The 19,845-nt window shown below is 39.6% G+C and overlaps 1 protein-coding gene across 1 annotated transcript in view; it reads right to left on the reverse strand.

Moving 5' to 3' along the window:
- The window catches only part of Rab38 (RAB38, member RAS oncogene family), a 64,489-nt gene extending 48,162 nt beyond the window's left edge, over positions 1-16,327 (reverse strand). The window contains exon 1 of the mRNA XM_028894970.2: positions 15,981-16,327. Coding sequence (XP_028750803.1) covers positions 15,981-16,182 — 202 coding nt within the window. The 5' untranslated portion in view covers positions 16,183-16,327. The remainder of the gene's footprint in view (positions 1-15,980) is intronic.
- Positions 16,328-19,845: the final 3,518 nt, after the last annotated feature.

Genomic DNA, 19,845 nt, shown 5'->3' on the forward strand with positions numbered 1-19,845 from the left:
AATTGAAGTTCCCTCTTGCCAGGTGACTCTAGGCTTCTTTCAAGTTGACAGCTAAAGCTAACTATTAGTACCCTAGATGTTCTCACTAGGAACAGCCAAGCAGTGAGTCTCCTAAACAGGCATAAAACCTATACAGAAGTATAGAAGGTTATAATCTACAAAACATTCATTACTTCATATTGAATTTCACCATTACATCATCTTGTGTTCAAAATTAATCTAAAGTATTTTTTGAGGTTATGTTAGCATGCATTTCCCTAAATACATTGCATTTTCAGTATTTTATTCTTTCTAAGAAAAGTGATGTGTACCTACTTTTGTGATTCAATGTAAATAAAGGTTTGGGCTCATAAAATAAAAATATGCCCTTTATTAGTCCCTGCCTCCAGCAATCACTAGTAGACAAGTTAGAGGTAATAGGATTTTGTTCACTTTTTTTTTGTCTCTTCTTAAGTACCTGTAATAGTGTTTTGTCTTAAATTCTGATCCAAAACTGTTTTTAGAGCTTTGTATCATATTTCTATTAGGTTTTTAACATAGTAAAGAAATTGTGACTGCTGAGTGCTTAGTCTACTTTTGTCTGCTGGGTGCGTTCCATCTGCACAAAATGGTCTCCATATTCTCTTTTTTTTTTTTTTTTTTTTTTTTTTTTTTTGATTTTCGAGACAGGGTTTCTCTGCATAGCTTTACGCCTTTCCTGGAGCTCACTTGGTAGCCCAGGCTGGCCTCGAACTCACAGAGATCCGCCTGGCTCTGCCTCCCGAGTGCTGGGATTAAAGGCGTGCGCCACCACCGCCCGGCATTGGTCTCCATATTCTTATAGACAATATCCAGATGAGGAGGGCTGAATTGAGAAAGTACAGAGACTCACCCAAACTTAGCAGATGCTTTTAGCCAACTGACCCTAACCCACCAGTTTGTGACCCAGATTAGTCTGTTCACCATAATGGGTCTCAGTTTTCTTACTCTTTACTACAAACTACATTTGTTACTGTTTCTGGCAATCTGGCAGCTGTAAGAGCCAATATGATTAAGTTCACAGGAACTGGAATTGCCCACCATACAAGTATCTAGGCTTGCCTATGAAGGATTATCTGGATGAGGTTGAGGTGAAACAACAACAACAAAAATTAACTGAGGACAGCACCATAACAAGAGCTAGGGTCCTTCTCTATAAAGGAGAAAGTGAGCTGAATCCTGGTATTTACTGTTTTTGATTCCTGAGTGGGACTGCAATGTGACCAGCCACCTCCTGCTCCTGCCACCACGTGTGCCAAGCTGAACTCTATGTCATGGAAGTGGATGCAAATGAACGCATCCTTAAGTCGCTTCGATCAGGTATTTTACCAGAGAAAGGAGACAAGCAATTGACCCAGCAGGTGCATAGTTGTCCCCCTCCCACCACCCCTGTTCGCCCATCTGATTCATGGTGTCACTTACACAACCACCACAACGAACTGTCAGGCTATCTTCCAACACACTTTATTTTCCCATCCACAGAGTCTCTATTACCCACCCCAAATTCCGTTTCTGAAGTGGCTCTTAACTCTGCCACCCCCTATCCATCAAAATCGCCACTGCTCAGCAGAGCCACGTAGACCATCACCTGGATCCTTGGTAGGTCTTTTACTGTCCCTTATCACTTTCTTGCTACCAAGATATAAATATAAGTAAGTGTGAGTTTAACTGTACCAATACAAGTCTTCCAACAATTTCAATGTGGTAGCATTTTTAAGAAATCTGAAGTATCTATAGAATACCTATTCCTGTCCTATACTCTGTTTTTGTTTGGTTGGTTTTTGGCATTTTGTTTTTTGAGACAGGGTTTCTCTGCGTAGCTTTGGCGCTTTTCCTCGAGCTCACTCTGTAGACCAGGCTGGCCTCGAACTCACAGAGATCCACCTGGCTCTGCCTCCCTCATGTGAGATTAAAGGCATGCTCCGCCACCACCACCTGGCCTGTCCTACACTCTTTAGAGAAGTATTTAGTGTGGAGCCTAGAAGTCTCCACTTTTAAACACCCTCTAGGTGACATTAACATATGCCCAAGTCTTATAACTCCAGTTTTATTATGAACTACCCACAAAAGGTAATTCTTACCCTTATTCTTTGTCATTTTGGTTGTTCATTATCCACACAAATTTAAGGAAAAATATTTTTATTAACACTATACATAATACTGTATGTCTTTTGTCTCCATCTACTTTTACAACTTCATCTCACTTCCTTCAAAATGCAGTCTGGCCCAATCATATTGGAAAATTCATCTCCCTAAGAGTCTTAGGCAGCTTTTATGTGAGCACTAGGGATTTGAACTCGGGCCCCAATGTTTGCACGGCAAGCTCTCTTACTCTTTGAACCATCTCCCCAGCCCCACACCGTTGTCTTAGCCTACATCGTGATTCCCTATTATTCACGTGTATATTCATGCTGCAACCCCTCTCATGGCACTGAAAAATCTCCGAGAGCAGGTTAGTCGTGTTTTGACGCTGTAAAGCTCGAGGGCCATTTCTTCCTCTTTTGGATACAGTGAGAGAACAGAATGCGATAATGAAAATAAATTGAGTTGAAAGTTTCATTTTTTCTACAATCCATCAGCATATATTCACAAGCCACTGGTACATGCTGGCATACTTACTTCATAGTCAACTCTCATTTCCAGTGAATAAATAATGTGTTCATTGGAGGAGAAAAATCAACATTATTCTACCAAGGTCACGTTCATATCTGTTACAATAAGTTTTAGACTAGAAAGCTATATACTTTTGTAGCCATTCTCATCCTTAAGGAATTGTCCCTTGTGATGAATTTACTATAAACAGTATTTTGGGGGAGTTATGGTCCAATCATAAGATCTAAAGGGGACATAAATATACTCTCTGTACTTATATGGCTAGTATGTGAAAAGAAGGAAACCAATATAAAAAATCAAAAGTAAATATAGCTATTTCACAATGCTCTAAAAGAAAAATAATCAAATTATTTAGTTCCTGCTGTAGTGAAAAGAACACTAAGCTGTCAATACAGAAAGCTTGTTCTGAAGGCTTAGAGAAACCCATGTACTCCAATAGATAACATCTTATGAAAGTTTTCTTGTTTTTAGTTGCCTCAGTGCTCATCTGGTGGAAGGATTTTAATCTCTTCTCTCCTCACTATTTTTCCCTGATATGCCAGTGACAGACAGGTATCTATTAATCACTAGTTTTCCTCATTTAGGCATAGGTTACACTTAGTACCAACCTCTTATAATCACCCCTGAAACACTACCAATTGATCCACAACCATGATCAAATTTCTATCATCCCATGACCAGCTTTGAACTCTGTATAGTTAAAGTTCATTAAGGTTCATCTGCTGCGTGAAGCAGACACTCTATGTTGTGACTGGGCAGTAAGAGTCTCCTAAAAGGGTTCAAGTACTGAAAGCCTGAGCTTTACCCCAGCTGAGGAGACTGGATCATTAAGTTACTGGTTTCATATAGCCAAGGATGATTTCACACTGAACAGAGATGAGACCTGGCTGGAAGAAGACTTTCTGTGGGCCTCTCTCTCTCTCTTTCTTTCCCTCTCTCTCTCTTCCTCTCTCTCCATGTATATAGTGATGTTTTAAATAAGAATGGCCTCCATAGGATCATAAATTTGAATGCTAAGTTATGAGGGAGTAGCACTATTTGAGAAGGATTAGCAAGTGTGGCCTTGTAGAGGAGTTGTGGTCTTGTTGAAGGGTGTGTGTCACTGGAGGTGGACTTTGAGGTTTCAAAAGCCCATGCCAGGACTAGTCTCTCTGTGCTCGTGGATCAGGATGTAGAACTCTTAGCTACTTCTCCAGTGCCATTTCTTCCCGCCACCATGGTCTCTGAAACTGTACACAAGACTCCAATTAAATGCTTTATTTTATAAGAGTTGCCTTGGTCATGGTCTCTTCACAGCCATGGAAAAGTAACTAAGATGTCTGCATGTGTGTTTGGGGCGGGCGGGGGGGTGGAGTAGGTGTGGTCTTGTTGGAGGAGGTGTGGCCGTGTTGGAGGAAGTGTGTCAATGAAGGTGGGCTTTGAGGTTTCATATTTAAGTGATGTGTGTGTGTGTGTGTGTGTGTGTGTGTGTGTGTGTGTGTGTTATCTTTTCCCTACCTTTCTTTCCTAGGTTTCCTAGGTGCAATGAGGTGATAAAAAACAAACTTTTTTACTTTATTAAGTATTTTCCCCTCAGATAGTTTGTCACAGTGCCAGAAAAGCTAGCTAATAGCCCTAATCCCTTAGCTCCCTCCCAGCAGACAAGTGTAAGCTTACCAAGTCTTAAACATGCCTATCTTGTCTGTATATTCTGCACTGTCCTTCCACTTGAACTGGAATAAACCATCTATTTCATCATGCAACAATAACAAACAAACAAAATATTGTAATCCTTATGATTTTTCTAGGAATTATTCCAGCAATTAGAAAAAATTTCTTTGACTCAATGGTGGTTACATTCCACTGGTGAGAGGTAAACAGCAAATTTAAAAAGAAGTAAGTTAAATTGAGACAATACTATTTATGTGGTTTTAAAAAACATCATGAGGGAAAAAAATAAAGCAGGAAAAGAAAGAAAAGTATTCTGAGGGTGGGGACAGAATTTTAAAATTTGGATAAGGAGCCTTCCAGAAAAATCTATATCATTTGATCAAACACCAGAAGCGTAAAGTAAGAAACTACATGAACATTTTGTAGGTTTAAACAGAGGGAATTCCTGGCACAAAGGTAAAGAAACACAGGTCAGTCTGGAAAGTCTTTGGGAAGTAGTAAAGGGATTAGGTGGGATACCAAAGACTGCTCATGGGTCAGAGTACACTGGGATAAAACAGAGATCAGGAGGTCCAGAGGATAAACAGTTTGGTGCCATTGTATTGATATTGTCTTTAATTCTGGGCAAGACATGAAAATCCTGAAAGATTGCAAGCTGATGAGAAATCACGGATTAGTAAGGGTGCTGCATTGAGAAATGGTTTGTGGGAGTGAAGACAGAGCTGGAGACACCAGTTAGGAAGGTGTTGCAATGACTAGTGAGAGATTATTATTTGAACTAAAATAGTAGTTGTGAGGACTGTTTGTTTCCTGGATACAACTGGAGATGGAGATAGCAGAGGAATTGTGCAAGAGATAATTCAAGTATGACTCCTAGACCCTCAAAGAAAACGTGGCTTTACCACAGCTAGGATAGGGATGGAGGCAGTCAGGGCTGTAGATTTAACTTATCCTCTTTTAATTTATGTATATTACTACCAAATTCACTCTCTGTGGCACTGTCTCAGTATCAACACTTGTAGAGATTCATGTGCTTTGAGCCTAGAGCTGAGGTACATAATTAGAAGTTAGACTGCTAATATGTGATGTGATCCACATCAGGTTTCAAACAATTTAAATTATTCCCTTCAGACCATTATAATAGAAAGGAAGCGGTATCATAAATATCCACATATTGGAATATTTGAAAATTTCTGAACACTTGGAAATACAGGAGTCATATTAATTATAAACTAGCTCCATATATGATTCACTTGTGAACACTTTTGAACTAACCAATACTAAACTCCTAAATTTCCATTTTAAGTAGGAAATATGCTGAGACAACTACTTCCTTCATATAGTCATGTTCAAGAAAAAAATTTTAAATGTAAGTTTTGCATTAATATTTATTTATAATAAAATAAGTACTTTCTTTCTAACCAAAATATGTAGCAATCAGTGAAAGATACAATTTTATTTTCTCATAAACCACCGCAACTGGTCCATTGTTGTATAGCTCCAATAAGGAATTACTTAGGACATCCTGGTGGTTTCTGTTTTGTTCTACTTTTCATCAAAGCACATGAACATACTTTGGTTTATTCAAATAGAAAAGCACAGACCCAAGGCCGTGGAGAAGCTTGGTTCCCATTTCTTAGGGGAAGGGGAGCAGTTGCTTGAGTTATCCAAAACTGGGAATACATTTTTAGAAAGTCTTTTAAAAGATGACCAAAGCCAGGCGGTGGTGGCGCACGCCTTTAATCCCAGCACTCGGGAGGCAGAGCCAGGTGGATCTCTGTGAGTTCGAGGCCAGCCTGGACTACCAAGTGAGTCCCAGGAAAGGCGCAAAGCTATACAGAGAAACCCTGTCTCGAGAAAAAAAAAAAAAAAAGATGACCATTTGCCTTCTGGTCCCCTGTGGGAATTTGGAGATTGTCTATGTAAGAGTTATGTTAAGAGCAAATCAAACTATGCCTTGTTAGTCTCTGCTAAATCCTGCATCTAATATTGAAACCTTCATGTTAAGGTGACCTACTCTCACTACAACATAACCTCTTCTGTATCTTTCTCCTAACCAAATTCTACCCAACCTTCAATGTTGAACCCAAGCCCAACCTTCCTGGAAACTATGACTATTTGCCTTTGCACTCATCTCTCTGTAGGTTCCCATAGCAGTGACTCATTATATCACCCTCTTGGCTATTTAACTCAACACCTGTTTGTAGTATTTTTCATGTTCTTCAAGCCTCTACAGTGTGTCCCCAGTGACACTGCAGACTCCTCAAACCATATATTCAATTACTCAATCACAGTACCCAAGTCTGCACAGCACGTAGACCCTAAGAGGCTCTAAGTGTGTGTTCCTAGTAGATTTACATAACACATGAAACTAGCAATACAGAGACTTCGTATAACAAAGTGAATATTACATTAGTGAGAAGGAGCCCTGGCACAGAAAGGAGGAGACCAAATAGAGCAGAATCTTAGATGTTGTGTTTTTACTGCCTATTCCTACTAAACTGTTCATAAAGTTCTCAACCTTCGTGTAATTCAGAACTACACAGGCGCTTCTCATCATTTTAGGTCCTCTGTAAACAGCACGTCTAATTTCATTCTCTTGGTAGTTAACATTTCTTGAATCTATCCATCAAGAATAAATAAGTTATCTGTGATATATTTAACTGAACCAAAATGTGCAAAAAAAATGACTTCATAAATTTTTTTTACCCTGTAACCCAAGCTAGCTTTGAGTTTGTGATCCTCCTGCTTCACATACCAAGTGCTAAGATCATAGGTATACACTACCTTCCCTGATGTTAATTTTTAAAATCTTATGATGCCTTTCATTACAATTATTAAACACAAACAATTTGTAACTAAAAATTTTGTTGTTCTATAATTACTAATAGTCAACCTAAAACATGTTCATGAAATAATAAGCTTAATACATCCAATGGAAAACAAGCTTTGAATTACTTGGCATTCAAAATCGTAGCTCTAAGTAGCCTTTACAGACAATTTAATACATAACATATAAAAACACTCCCTTAATTCCTAATTCTTGATTCCTGAAGGATTTCTAGACTCCTTTAGAATACAAATTCCCCCAAACACATGCCAAAAATGCTCTAATATGCTCCCAGGAAACCCATGTGATATTTCAAAATCTTGGGGCAAACACAGTAGTATTTGTGGTCAGGCAGATATATCAGACACTATTAACTTAGGGTAGTTTAATTTTTAAAATTTCTGTCATAGAAAACAAGAATCATGCAAAGAATCAATGTAAACAGGAAATGAGGGTAGTGGGGCCACTCTGTCTCAAGTTTTTAAGAGATCATTCTATAACCAAAGGCACACACATATCCCTAAACTGTAGTTTTTAAAAATCAAATAATAATAATTCTCTCTTATAAGTTATACTACTTTTCTCAAATGGATAATTATTTGCTAGAAGATACTTTTTTTTGTGTGTATAACAAAGCCTCACGTAGTCCAGGCTGGCCTTAAAATTGCTACACAGCACAGGATGACCTTCAGGTTTAGATCCTTCTGCCTCCACCTCTGGAGTGCTGAGATTATAGGCAACATCACCAGGCCTGGTTGTACATAGTGCTGGAGATCAAACCTAGAGCTTTATGTGTGCCAAGTAAACACTCTACTGATTGAGTTACATCCCTAACCTCAAAACATATGCTTATTAAGTCAGCTGGTGTTAACTTTTTAAGGAACAGAATTTTTAGGTATTTCTTTTGGCTGAAGGGCATAATAAGAAATTACTTTGACACTAAGAATTTGGTGAGCGAAGAGTGTGAGATTTTCTGCCTTAGCCTCTAGATACTACTCTATTTTCCTTAAATTTAGAACACATACATAAATACATATCCACAGAGAGATTGTCCTGTCACCATAGGAATTAGCTATTATTTGGATACTGCACAGTTATTCTTAGCTATGTTTCTCAAATGAGAGACTTCTGCCTCTCAGGTACTGCAGCATTCCAGCCTAAATGTCATATACGAGGATGGTTGCTATTAAAGCCAGTAACCATGAGCTTTCATTGATGATGGTTGTAAAGAATTTAGTTACCCTATAGGCACAATTTAAACAATCTATAAGTTTAAAAACTATTGTATCATTTCATCATATATTGGGAAGGATTATCATAGACTAGTCAGAAAATAGGAGTTGTGGCCAGATAAATCACAAATCTTAACTCAGCAGAATTCCTTATCTGTATGTCTTTCAAAAGGTTTTATGTGCTTCTCATTTTTATAGCCTAAATAAGCAGAGTTTTCTTGTCTCCATGTAATAATAGTGTCCAGATAAGCTCATTGTGAGCAATAAATATAATGATGCATATGCCTACAATATGCCTGACCTTCAGTAAATAGAGCTATTAATAACACATTTTATTGTAGAGGAAAGCAGCTGTCTCGGCAAGGGCTTTGAATCAATTTGTTTTGAACTTCCCCCTATGAATTAGACAGAAATTTTTGGAATCCCCCTTACACTATAAATATTTCATCTGTATTAGACTCGGGAAGTAAACAAGAAAGTTCATCATTCTTCCTGGGAGAGCAATTTTATGCAAGAGTAGTAAACCAATTAAAAGTTAAATTTGAATATAAATATAGGGAACAAAGGTTAACTAATGCATCAGGATAATGCATACTACAAAAATTACAGAATCAAGGAAAAAGATGACAAAACACTTAAAACAATTCAGTCTTCTTAAATTCATGATCATAGCTTAAAATAATTAGGATTTTTCTTGATTGTGCACTGAGATGACAGAATCTAGATGCACGTGGGAGATGGGCCCCTGGGCACACCTGTGGGAGATTATCTTGATTATGTTAAATGACATGGGAAGACCCAGCTTGACTGTGTGTTTGCCTGGACTGTATAAAACAGAGAAAGCAAGCTAAGCATTAACATGCATTTGTTATTCTCTGCTTTCTGACTGTGAATATGATGCTTCAGGCTTCTGCTCTTGACTCCCCTACCTTAATGGACTTTGAGCTAGAAGAACCCCCCTTCTCACTTACATTGCTGCTGTTGGAATATTTTATTTCAATAGGAAAAATAACTAGGACACCCTCATAAGTAGCATTTTCTCTTTCTCTACTTCTTTGATGACCACGATCATCTAATTAAATTTTATACCAAAAAACTCATGGCTGAGTCTTCTGAAACTTGCAAAGGATATCTACAAAAGAACAAAATAACTTTTTTTTTTTTTTTTTTTTTGGTTTTTTCGAAACAGGGTTTCTCTGTGTAGCTTTGCGCCTTTCCTGGAACTCACTTGGTAGCCCAGGCTGGCCTCGAACTCACAGAGATCCTCCTGGCTCTGCCTCCCAAGTGCTGGGATTAAAGGCGTGCGCCACCACCGCCCGGCCAAAATAACTTTTATACCAGGCTTGGTAAGAGAAGTACTACAGGGCAATAAAAGCAAAAAAAAAAAAAGTCACATGAGACTGAAGGAGGAAGAAGCTACAGCTGACAAAAAAAAAAAAAAAAAAATTGGGGGATTTCCGGAGAGGAGGAGTTACTTTTCAAATGAGTCAAATATTAGCAAGGACTATGATATGTGGAAACAAAAAAAGAAAAGATCACATAGATCTGTAGGAAGACTAGACAAAGAAAGAATAGAGACAATTAACATTGGACCAAACAGGGAATGCCGAGGAGTTAAAATGACTGAAATATAAATATCCCAATGGATAGTCAGTAGGATCATTTTAATTTTAAAATTGTTGTTAAAGTGCCTGAGGATGTAGCTCCATGGTATATCCCTTGCATAGCCTTTACAAGGTTCTGAGTTCCATCCCTAGAACTATAGAAAAAAGATGTATGGTTAGCAACTGAACTGCGGATCCCTCTTTCCTATCCAATTCCATGACCATTGAACTTCAGTGCTTAAGATATCATCAGACATCTAACGTAAAAAGGGGGGGGGGTTACTTCTCCAGAGTGCACCAATAGTAAACATGGAATTAGTTCTACTATTAATAAGTTCTATGGGCCTGAGAATCCAGTGCTAACTCCCTTCCAAATCATAGCTGCCTTGTCTCTAAAAGGACTTGCATGGTTTAGATGAGTACTTACAAGATGATATAACTATAAAATTACTTTTAACAAGTTATTACTCCATTTAATATATTGAAAAATCACAAAGAAGATAGCTTTCCACTTGACCTTCAAATGAGTAACATTTTACTTCAAATTATGGAGATTTTGATAAATGAAGAATCACAGCTTTCATAGTCATATTTAAGCTCATTCCCCAGTTTTTATGTTTCCTGCACAATATTGAAAATTCTCCATTTCTGCTTACTGTACACTCTGTTTAGCTGTAAGCTCACAATATGTCATTCCACACAGTGATCTGAAAACCTATAATTATGCAGGACAGAAAGGAGGCAACAAATTCTCCTGCAGAAATGGGTCCATCCTTGGATTCATTTTTGTTTTACCTGACATGCTTGTTTTCAAAAGTTAGCCTTTCTATATACCTATATCTCTTGCCAAGACACTTAAACCTTATAAAATTCATGAGATAATTATTTTTAGACATAAATACTAAGGAAATGGCCCAGTCCAAACCCTTCCTTCAGTTTAGTTCACAACATGAGAGTTTGGAAACTATAAAGCAGCCTACCATGGTGACCCAAGTGAATTAGAACAGACAGTATAGCTGAGTCCTGCATGGAAATGGAAATGCTGTTCTCATAAGTTGGGTCTTCTCAGATGTCACTGTCATGTAGAAGATGACTGCAATGAAACTTCTCTATGGTGAAGAAACAGTCTGTCTGCAAATATGATGTTTTACATTACATTTGTTGAATTTGGAGTTGGGTCTTATGATGACTAGCAGACTCAGTCAAGTTTTACACACACACACACACACACACACACACACACACACACACACACACACACACGCTTCTGTTAGGCAAATATACTATTTCTGCCCTTCTGTGAGCAAGTACCTTGCTTCTTTGATTCTTGACCTTCATTAGTATAAAATGACTTTGATACTATCTTCTCTATCTACATCAAGATCAAGCAGGAAATGTATGTAAAAGTAGTTTATACTAATGGCAACTATCATAATAAGAATAAAAGTACTAATGTGTTTATTATGTATCAGGAGTGTTCATGATTTAACTCATTTATTTCTTATAACAACTCTAACAGATACAAGTTCTGTTGCCTTCATCTTATAGACAACGCAGAGTATATGAAACTTGTATGTCAAGACTCACAATTAAGAAGGTTAGGGAAAACTATCATGTATTACCTACAGTGCAGGCAAGGTGAGGCTATGATATTAACATTGGTGGAGACTGAAAGAAAGAACATCTTCCAAATGTGATATCATAGACAAATAAAATAATTGCTATTCTATAGGTGGAACACCTGAGCTCCAGTAAGATTTCATGACTTGACCAATATCAAGTATTATATTTTCATCATATGTAATCCATACTACATATAGAATGTATCTGAAACACTGTACTGTTAAACCAGAGGAAGTAGAGAGAAGCTACTAGGAAAGGTGGGGAGGGGCATGGTCAACAGCCATGTTTTAAATTGTGACACTACCATATGCCAGCTATTTTACTAGGAAATTGAATGTCTTTGGACAACCATAAGAATAGGTGCTTAAAGGATGGTACCTGCTAGGTCTGCAATTGTCTTAATTCCTAAAGCTGTGTCCCAGAGTACATCAGATGCTTCAAGGAGAATTATTCATGTCTCTGAGTGGGCTAATGTGGCAATTGCTGGTATCAGGTTTGGAGAGTAGTAAGAAAAGAAGTCTCAAGTGTAAACTCTGTTTTTTTCTTGGTTGATGTATATAGATAAGGGGGAATATAAACTCACATCTGAGGCAATGATAAAGTTTTCAAAAAAATTCATTCATTTATTTCCAATTTCTCCATACTAGTATCTAATAACATCCAAAAAATTATGGGAGGAAATTAAGGATTACCGAACAACTAAAGAAAGGGAAAGGTAGGGAACAAGTGGGAGGAGTAGGGAAGGGGAAAGGATAAGCAAAATGTATCATATGAAGAAAATCTATTTTTAATAAAAGAAAAAAATGAAAGAAGAAGGCTAGGATTATCTACCAACCAAAAAAGGAAGAGGGCCTTATCCACAAGAACCCACTGCTTGTCAGGTACTCACAGGCTGGTGGACTTGCAGAACATAGTATAATTTCAAATCACAGAATAGGCACAATCCTGCCTGTCCACTGTTAACAGGTTCATCTTGGACAAAATAACATCTTTGACTCTACCAAGAACATCTGAACAGAGTTGACCAGATGCTCCCTTGTGGTGTACTTGCTCAGATCTGGAGCAAACACTGTTCCCTGTGGGGTTTGGGGAAAATTATCATCTTGTTTCACAAGCCCCTAATGTCTTGAAACTTTCAGATTGGCTACTCAAAGTGACTATAAGATACATATCATGGGAATACAAATAAGGCCTTATATCATTGAACCAAATAAAACGCAAAGAGTCTACCTAGGGGAAAAAAAATAAAAACCTTTATCATAAGCTAGTATCATATTGGGCCAGAGTAAGTCCTTTCCATCTCATCAAGAGTGTCAAGGTTGAAGATGAATCTCAGTGGGCAAAGTAATTACCTAGCATGCACAAGTCCCTTAATTTTATTCCCAATATTGCATAAACCGAATATGGTGGCAATTTTATGTAACCTCAGCATTTGGGAAGTATAAGAAGATGAGAAGTTTCAATCATCTTTAGCTTCACAGTGAGTTCAAGAATAATCTGAACTACACTGTCTCAACAACAAAACAAAACAAAACAAGAGGAGGGACTAGAGAAATGGCTCAGCAGTTAGGAGCCCTGTCTGCACTTGCAAAGGACCTACCTGAGTTCAGTTCCCAGCACTCATTTGGTAGCTCAAAATTATCTGTAACTCTAGTTTCAGAGGATCCAATGCTCTCTTCTGGCTTCTTTGCTCAATGCATACTCATGGTATACAGACATATGTGCAGATAAAACATCCATACACATAAAATAATGTTTTTGTTTATAAGTTAAAAGAAAAGAATTTGAACATTCTCAAAACTTGCTTCTTTATAGATACACAGCATAGTTAAGAAAAACAGGATGGCATTCTGTTACTTGAGTGTACTAGAAGACATACTAACCTAACTTGAATCTGAGTGAAGAGTTGAGGTTGGATTTCACATCACCGTATAACCCAATATATTTTGAAACATTTATGTTACAACCATCCTATCCCCAGTTACCTAGCTTTTTACCTAAAAAAGCTTTCAGCCTCTAACTCAGTAGTTCAGGGCCTTTGAGTTTGAGGCTCTCAAAGAAAGAGTGAACTGGGCATTACCACAAGGATGAATGCCATTCTGCCTGCCAAATGGATCTCAGATCCTTCAGACTTTCTACTTGCACAGACTTCTGTGATTATAGCTTTCACCACAACTTTGGTCTGAAACTATAGCTTAGGAAAGCATTCCTAAGTCTGGGAGCTAAATGTTCTGACAGCAAGCTTGGAACTTAACCTGCTTTTTGCTGCAAAATGGGTGAGACTAAAAAATGATACTGGCATTTGAGGACAGGATATAGGTGGAGTATAGGATTGCATCTTATGAGGATTTAATTGCTACATGTATACCATGTTCCTCTTGTTTCATCTGTGTAATTTTTCAGAGAGTGGTAACTTAATGAGTTCCTGGATAGTAGGCATTATTGTCTTTACCTTGAACTATTGGTTATTCTTCTCCCATTTGGTGGAATAAAACACACTCCCTGTTTATAGATAAGAAAAATAAAACAGATTGGGGGATTTGTCAATAATCACATAATACATATGAAATAAAGCAAGATTCAGAAGGAGGTATTCCACAGTAGGTATCCCATTCTAAAATTTGAGCTCAGAATCATTATACCTTTCTCATCCTCCCATTTAGAAGAGGAAACTAAAACTCACAGATGTTTAACAAGGCTGGAGACATAATATTACTAGGACTTGAAATTAGTACTAGTGACAGCTCCATCTTTTAAATAGTAATCTATTCTAACCTGAGATCCTGGGGGCTGTGGTGCAGTCAGAAGACACCTCAGGCACTAAAACACACAGCAACAGAGTCCACAGAGTTGGAGGAAAACTTCAAAAGACTCTAGTTGATGCCATCTTCAAGTCTCCAACAGCTCATGTTTCTCTAAATCTGCTAAAGACTCCAAACTATGAACTTGTCTACACTAGCCTTATCATAAGACCTGGCAAAGCTCATAGTTACAGAAGCCCTGGGTCTCAAGACCAGAAATGTCCTTTCAGGAATCTTCTTCCTTGGTTCTCATTTCTAGTCATGACAAAATGTTTGCAGTCAAATGCACTAGCTGAAATGAACATATTTTCTGAACAAGTATTGTTTACTTTAGATCCAGCACCTACCAAAGGGTTCTTGGTGCCCCAAACCATGAACAAAGATTAAGTAGGGCTATTTGAAGTGGACCATGGAGAATCTCATTGGAATTTAAAACTTCTGAACAGGAAGATGCTGAGCCATTACTGCCTTGCAGCTTAACAGGGATGCTGCTGATCTGGTAGGTGGCTAAGCATCTGGAATAAGAGGCTAGTCATGCCCAGGTTACAAGCAGAAAAATAGGACTCATTCTTGAGTGAAAACTGCCTCCTCAATTTTCACTGTGCCTATGAGCTGGTATACCTGTTGGTCAAATTCTGGTTTCAAACACCATAAAAACGTTTACCAGATTTTGGATTTCTCAAAGAATACACCCAGGATCAAATCAAGAAATCTAAAAAGCAAATGCCATGAACATGATCACAACCCCCCACCCTCTTCACCCCCATCTCTGCCACTGGGGAGGCAGTAGTAAGTGGATCTCTATGAGTTTGAGGTCAGCTTGGTCTACATAGGGAATTCCAGGCTAGTCACAGTTAGATAGTAAGACCCTGTCTCAGAAAAACCACTTGTCCTAAAACACATACACAGTCTCCTTTCTGAGACAGACTATAGAGAGAGAGCCAGAGATATAAAGGGTTGGAGAAGAGAGGAGTGGTATGGGAAGAGACAGTTTGTCCTAGATGTGTACAAAATCAACAATCTCAAATTTTCTTGACTGAAGAGATGACCATAGTAGTGAAATTTGGAATAACCTAAATTCCTGAAACTCAAGAATGGACAAACAAGAGTTAACCTAAAACAATCCTGTTCCCTCTTATGTTTCCTAGGGGCTTCCCCTCTACTGGCCAGAATGAAGGCCACGTGGGAAACTCTGGACTGAGTCCGGGCTACTTGTGTCCAGAAAGGGACCAGAATGGAAACAGAAGGGCGCTATAGCCTTCTGGGTCCCAGCCACAGACTGACTGCTCTGAACCCAGGAATCCCAGGGGAAAGTGGAAGAACCAGCTTGAGCCATGGCCGGAGAACACCCAGTGAGAGCGAAGTTACTTCAAGTTGCAGCTAGGGTTGGGTAAGAATCCAACAGAAACAACAGCAAAACCAAGAAAACACTTTTTCTTTGAAAGTAGGTTTCCAAGCCACTAGTCAAAGTTTCCTAGAGTGGACCACTCTGGCGATCTGGATCTCCTACTTGGTTGCACGCCAGGATCCCAGAACTGGAAATCAGCTGAAAAGTCACTCTCCACTCCCCCAACCCCTCCCCTTTGCGCGCGCTGCTCAGAGCGCTCACCTGCAATGTCCCAGAGCTGCAAGCGCACTACGGTCTCTGGGTCCCAGTGGAGCACTTTCAGCGCGAAGTCCACACCAATGGTGGCCCGGTAGTGCGAGGAGAAGTTCTGGTGTACATAGCGCTTGATGATGCTGGTTTTGCCTACACCCAGGTCGCCGATCACCAGCAGTTTGTACAGGTGCTCCTTGTGCGGGGCCTGCATCCTGGAGGCCCGTCGGACTTGCAGAGCCTGGAGCCTGCCCTGGGAAGCGCAGCCGGGGCTTGGGCGCAGGAGGAGACCCAAGCGCTGTCTGGGAGCGTAGGCCGGGCGTGCTGGTGCAGGCTGGGGAGCTGGGGCGGAACTCCTCCCTCGGGGTTAATCCTCCTTCCTACACTGCGGTCTCCAAAGTGGGAGGAGACAGGAGCGACTCCTGGGACTAGAAGCTAAAGGACCTGAGTGCTATTGACAATTCCAGCTCTTATTTGCACAGCACTTCATACCTTTCGCAGAGATTTTTCTCGCCTTTCGTCCAGGGCACAAACTTGTAAGCTGTGGGGTTTGTTTTCCATTATTCTACCAGGGAGAGAACTGGGTGTCAAAAAATACCCTGGTCTTCTGAGGTTACCGAGCCCAACTGCCAGCCACACTGTGGTGTGAGGTTGGGGAAGGCCGTGAGAAATACCAACATAGAAGGCTCAACTCTTCGGTTTGGGTTGAGCCAGGCCCCTGAAACCGAATGACATTGGGCAACCCTTTGAGCCCCTCAGCCTGGATGTCTGTAAAATGGTAATGCTCTTAGCACCCTTTCACCTATTAAACCTTTAATGACCTTAATGCCCGCCCCCCTTCCCGCGAGATGAAATGTTGAAGGTTTGCTAAACTTCCAGCCTCCACTCCCATCCTAAGGCATCCCAGCTATGACTAGACACAGGAGATCTTATCATTCGTTATAAGTATCAACAAATGTTTATAAATCCTCACACACACGCCACTTATTTATCCTGGCCGTCCTAAAAATCAGCATAATTCTTCTTCCTCTTTTACAAATGAGGAGCCCCGAGAACTGTATATACTCACTAGTGTAAAGCAAACACCCATTTCAAACCCTAGTCCGGCTGGTATCAACACCTTCTTTCTTATTCATTCATGTAATGGTGTGCCCTATGCAGATATGTGTGTGCTTGTGGAAATATAAAAAGAATCACAGACCCACAGCGGGATAAATGCACCCATAAAATGGGGGAAAGAATGTGGAAACTCTGTGTGGGCGTGGCTGTTTATTTAGGGAGGCCAGAAAAGGTCTCCCTGGGCAGGTGAGTATTCCCTGCGGCTTAAGGAAGTGAGGAAAGGAGCATGCAGATATTGGGGATCAGCATTTCTTGTCAAAATGGGTAATTTTTGTACTCATTTCACTCAGAAGGGAAGGGAGTTCAGTCTGAGTAATCTTATTTCATCTTTACATTCCTTTATGAGTTGAGAAATTTGTGCAGCTATAAAGGAGGAAAGCAAGATTGAGAGCTGCCCTCCCAAGGTACCATATAGCTAGAGAGTATAAGAAATGAGATGTAAACTGTGTAAAATAGTGGATGAAAAGTTTGCTATGGCCAAAGTCTTTCTGCTCTGCTTCTCTGAAATTACATAATACCTTCACCTTCAGCCTCCATTAGCCCTTCATGAGCAGAGAGATCCTTTCCTGGGTGACTACACGCATGCACCTATATGAACTTTGGTTTTCAGAACAAAAGAAAGTAATAATGTCTAAATGACCTGAGCGCTCTCTCTCTCTCTCTCTCTCTCTCTCTCTCTCTCTCTGTGTGTGTGTGTGTGTGTGTGTGTGTGTGTGTGTGTGTAGTAGGTGCCAATTAACTGTGAATAAATGACAGCTCTTAATGGGAAATGACAGGCATTTTAACTCTGTCAGTAGGGGTTCCTCAGCTTTGTTTCTCCTTACAGGATAATTCAGAAGCTTTGCTCATAATGGAACACTAAGGGAAGATGTGTAGAACCATTTTGGCTTCTTTGTTGAAATGCGTAGGTATGTGGGTAAGCATTATCCATTGGTTTCCACATATACACTATGCAGATTATATCTAACAAGTAAGAGAAACATTCTGCCTGCTGACAGAATTGTCCAATACTGTATCTTCACTTCCCAGGAAGAGTCCTAGGGAACTGGAAGTGTTTAAACCCTTTTAGCATCAACAAAATCAGAGATTCTGACAAAATAAGACCCTTGCCAGATCCCAAACCACACTTCTGTAGATATGAAAACAAACAAAGAAACAAAAAAAGACAACCTTGTTGTGGGCGAAGGTCTGATGGAAGAAACTAGCAGCTGCGTAGAATTTTGAGACACAATATGGCCCATCCCTCACTATCATGCCTGACCCAACATATTTGCAGGCCCTGGCCTGTTTCCCAAGCCAGATAGCAGCTGTGTCATCTTGACCTTGATCTGATCTCTCCTGGTTAGGAACACTTTGGGACACTGGATATTCAAATGTATGATTTAAGGCAGGTGGAACAAGACTCAGGACTTCTGGAGTCAATGTATATGAAAATGGGCGGGGGCTCTTTAAGCAAAAGAACACAAAGTTAAAACTTAAAAAGTAGATCTAGGGCCATGGAAGGAGCCCTGCTATGTCTGTTTCTTTCTGAGGAACTGTACCCAACTAGTTATCAGGCACTCTGACTAGGCAGGACTTGTGTGTAATTTGTTTCCATAGGTATTCATTGTAGTCTTATGACAATTCCTCATAATGGGAAAACTTTACTCTCAGTTTCTTTTTAAACCCTTTAGACTTCAGTGAAATGGGAAGTACAGGCTATCAGTTCAGTGAAACCTAACTAGGTCCCTGAACCTGTAAGGGCACCGTCTCAACATCATATTTGCATCAGGGAAACCGGTTTTTCTCAGTGACTCTCCACACATCCCTGGCACTGTTTTCATGCTGTTACAATGTTCCTCTTGCCAAACCACTGCACACCCTCTCCCCAGCAACAGAAAGGCAGATGACTCAAGTCATAAAGTTCTGAGACTACAAAGTACTCCCAGTACAAGGCCTTCAAGATATTCCAGAAAGCACGGTGGCAGCTGTCTCTGTCTCCAGTCACATGCTGTCCAGTGTGGATACAAAAGCTTTCACTTATTAAATAGAAAACCTAATTTAAATGATTGGAAATTGCTTTGCAAATATAAACTTGAAAGGCCAGTCCCTTTTGCTTCTCTCTGGGGTTACCAAATTAAATGAAGCTCCAAAAAGTTACTTTATTTGCTTTTGCCATTAAAAGAACCACAGGGAGTTAGTAGTTAGCTTATGTGAGCTCTTAATTATTGCATCATAGAAATACTTAAAGGACTGCAAGATAGAGTTGGTCCCAGAGGCTTTGTTGTAGGAAAGGTAAGCTAAATTTTCTTAGATTAACACAAGGAAGATATAAAGAAGATGGACCTTTGCTCTACAAGGGACCTTTGAAGAGATGACCATATAATTTATTATCCAAAATCGGACCTCTTGGGAACAGAAAGGTGCATTACTAATAATTACACCAAATAAAAGGAATGAGCCAAGGCACTCTTCAAGTATATTTATTCCTGAGGCAAAAGCAGGGAGTTAAAGATCTCAGATGAAATCTGCATTTACCAGTGGCGTCTGAAAACCTCCTAAAGCAGGATTTCAACAAATGAAGCTGCAAAGTTAAGGTTGCAGTTCGTTACTCTGTTATCTTCAAAGAGTTCCCCTTTTATCCACTAGGCTTGTCTGAAACCTGTTCCTCCCAAACCTGTGCTCACTTGTAATGGGCGTTAGTTATATCCAGAATTGATTCAGGAATGCAGCAGTTCTCTGCAAGTGGACATTAACATTCAGATTATTTGGAGAGAGG

Source organism: Peromyscus leucopus, chromosome 1 (genome assembly GCF_004664715.2).
Source record: "Peromyscus leucopus breed LL Stock chromosome 1, UCI_PerLeu_2.1, whole genome shotgun sequence".
NCBI classification, from domain to species: domain Eukaryota; kingdom Metazoa; phylum Chordata; class Mammalia; order Rodentia; family Cricetidae; genus Peromyscus; species Peromyscus leucopus.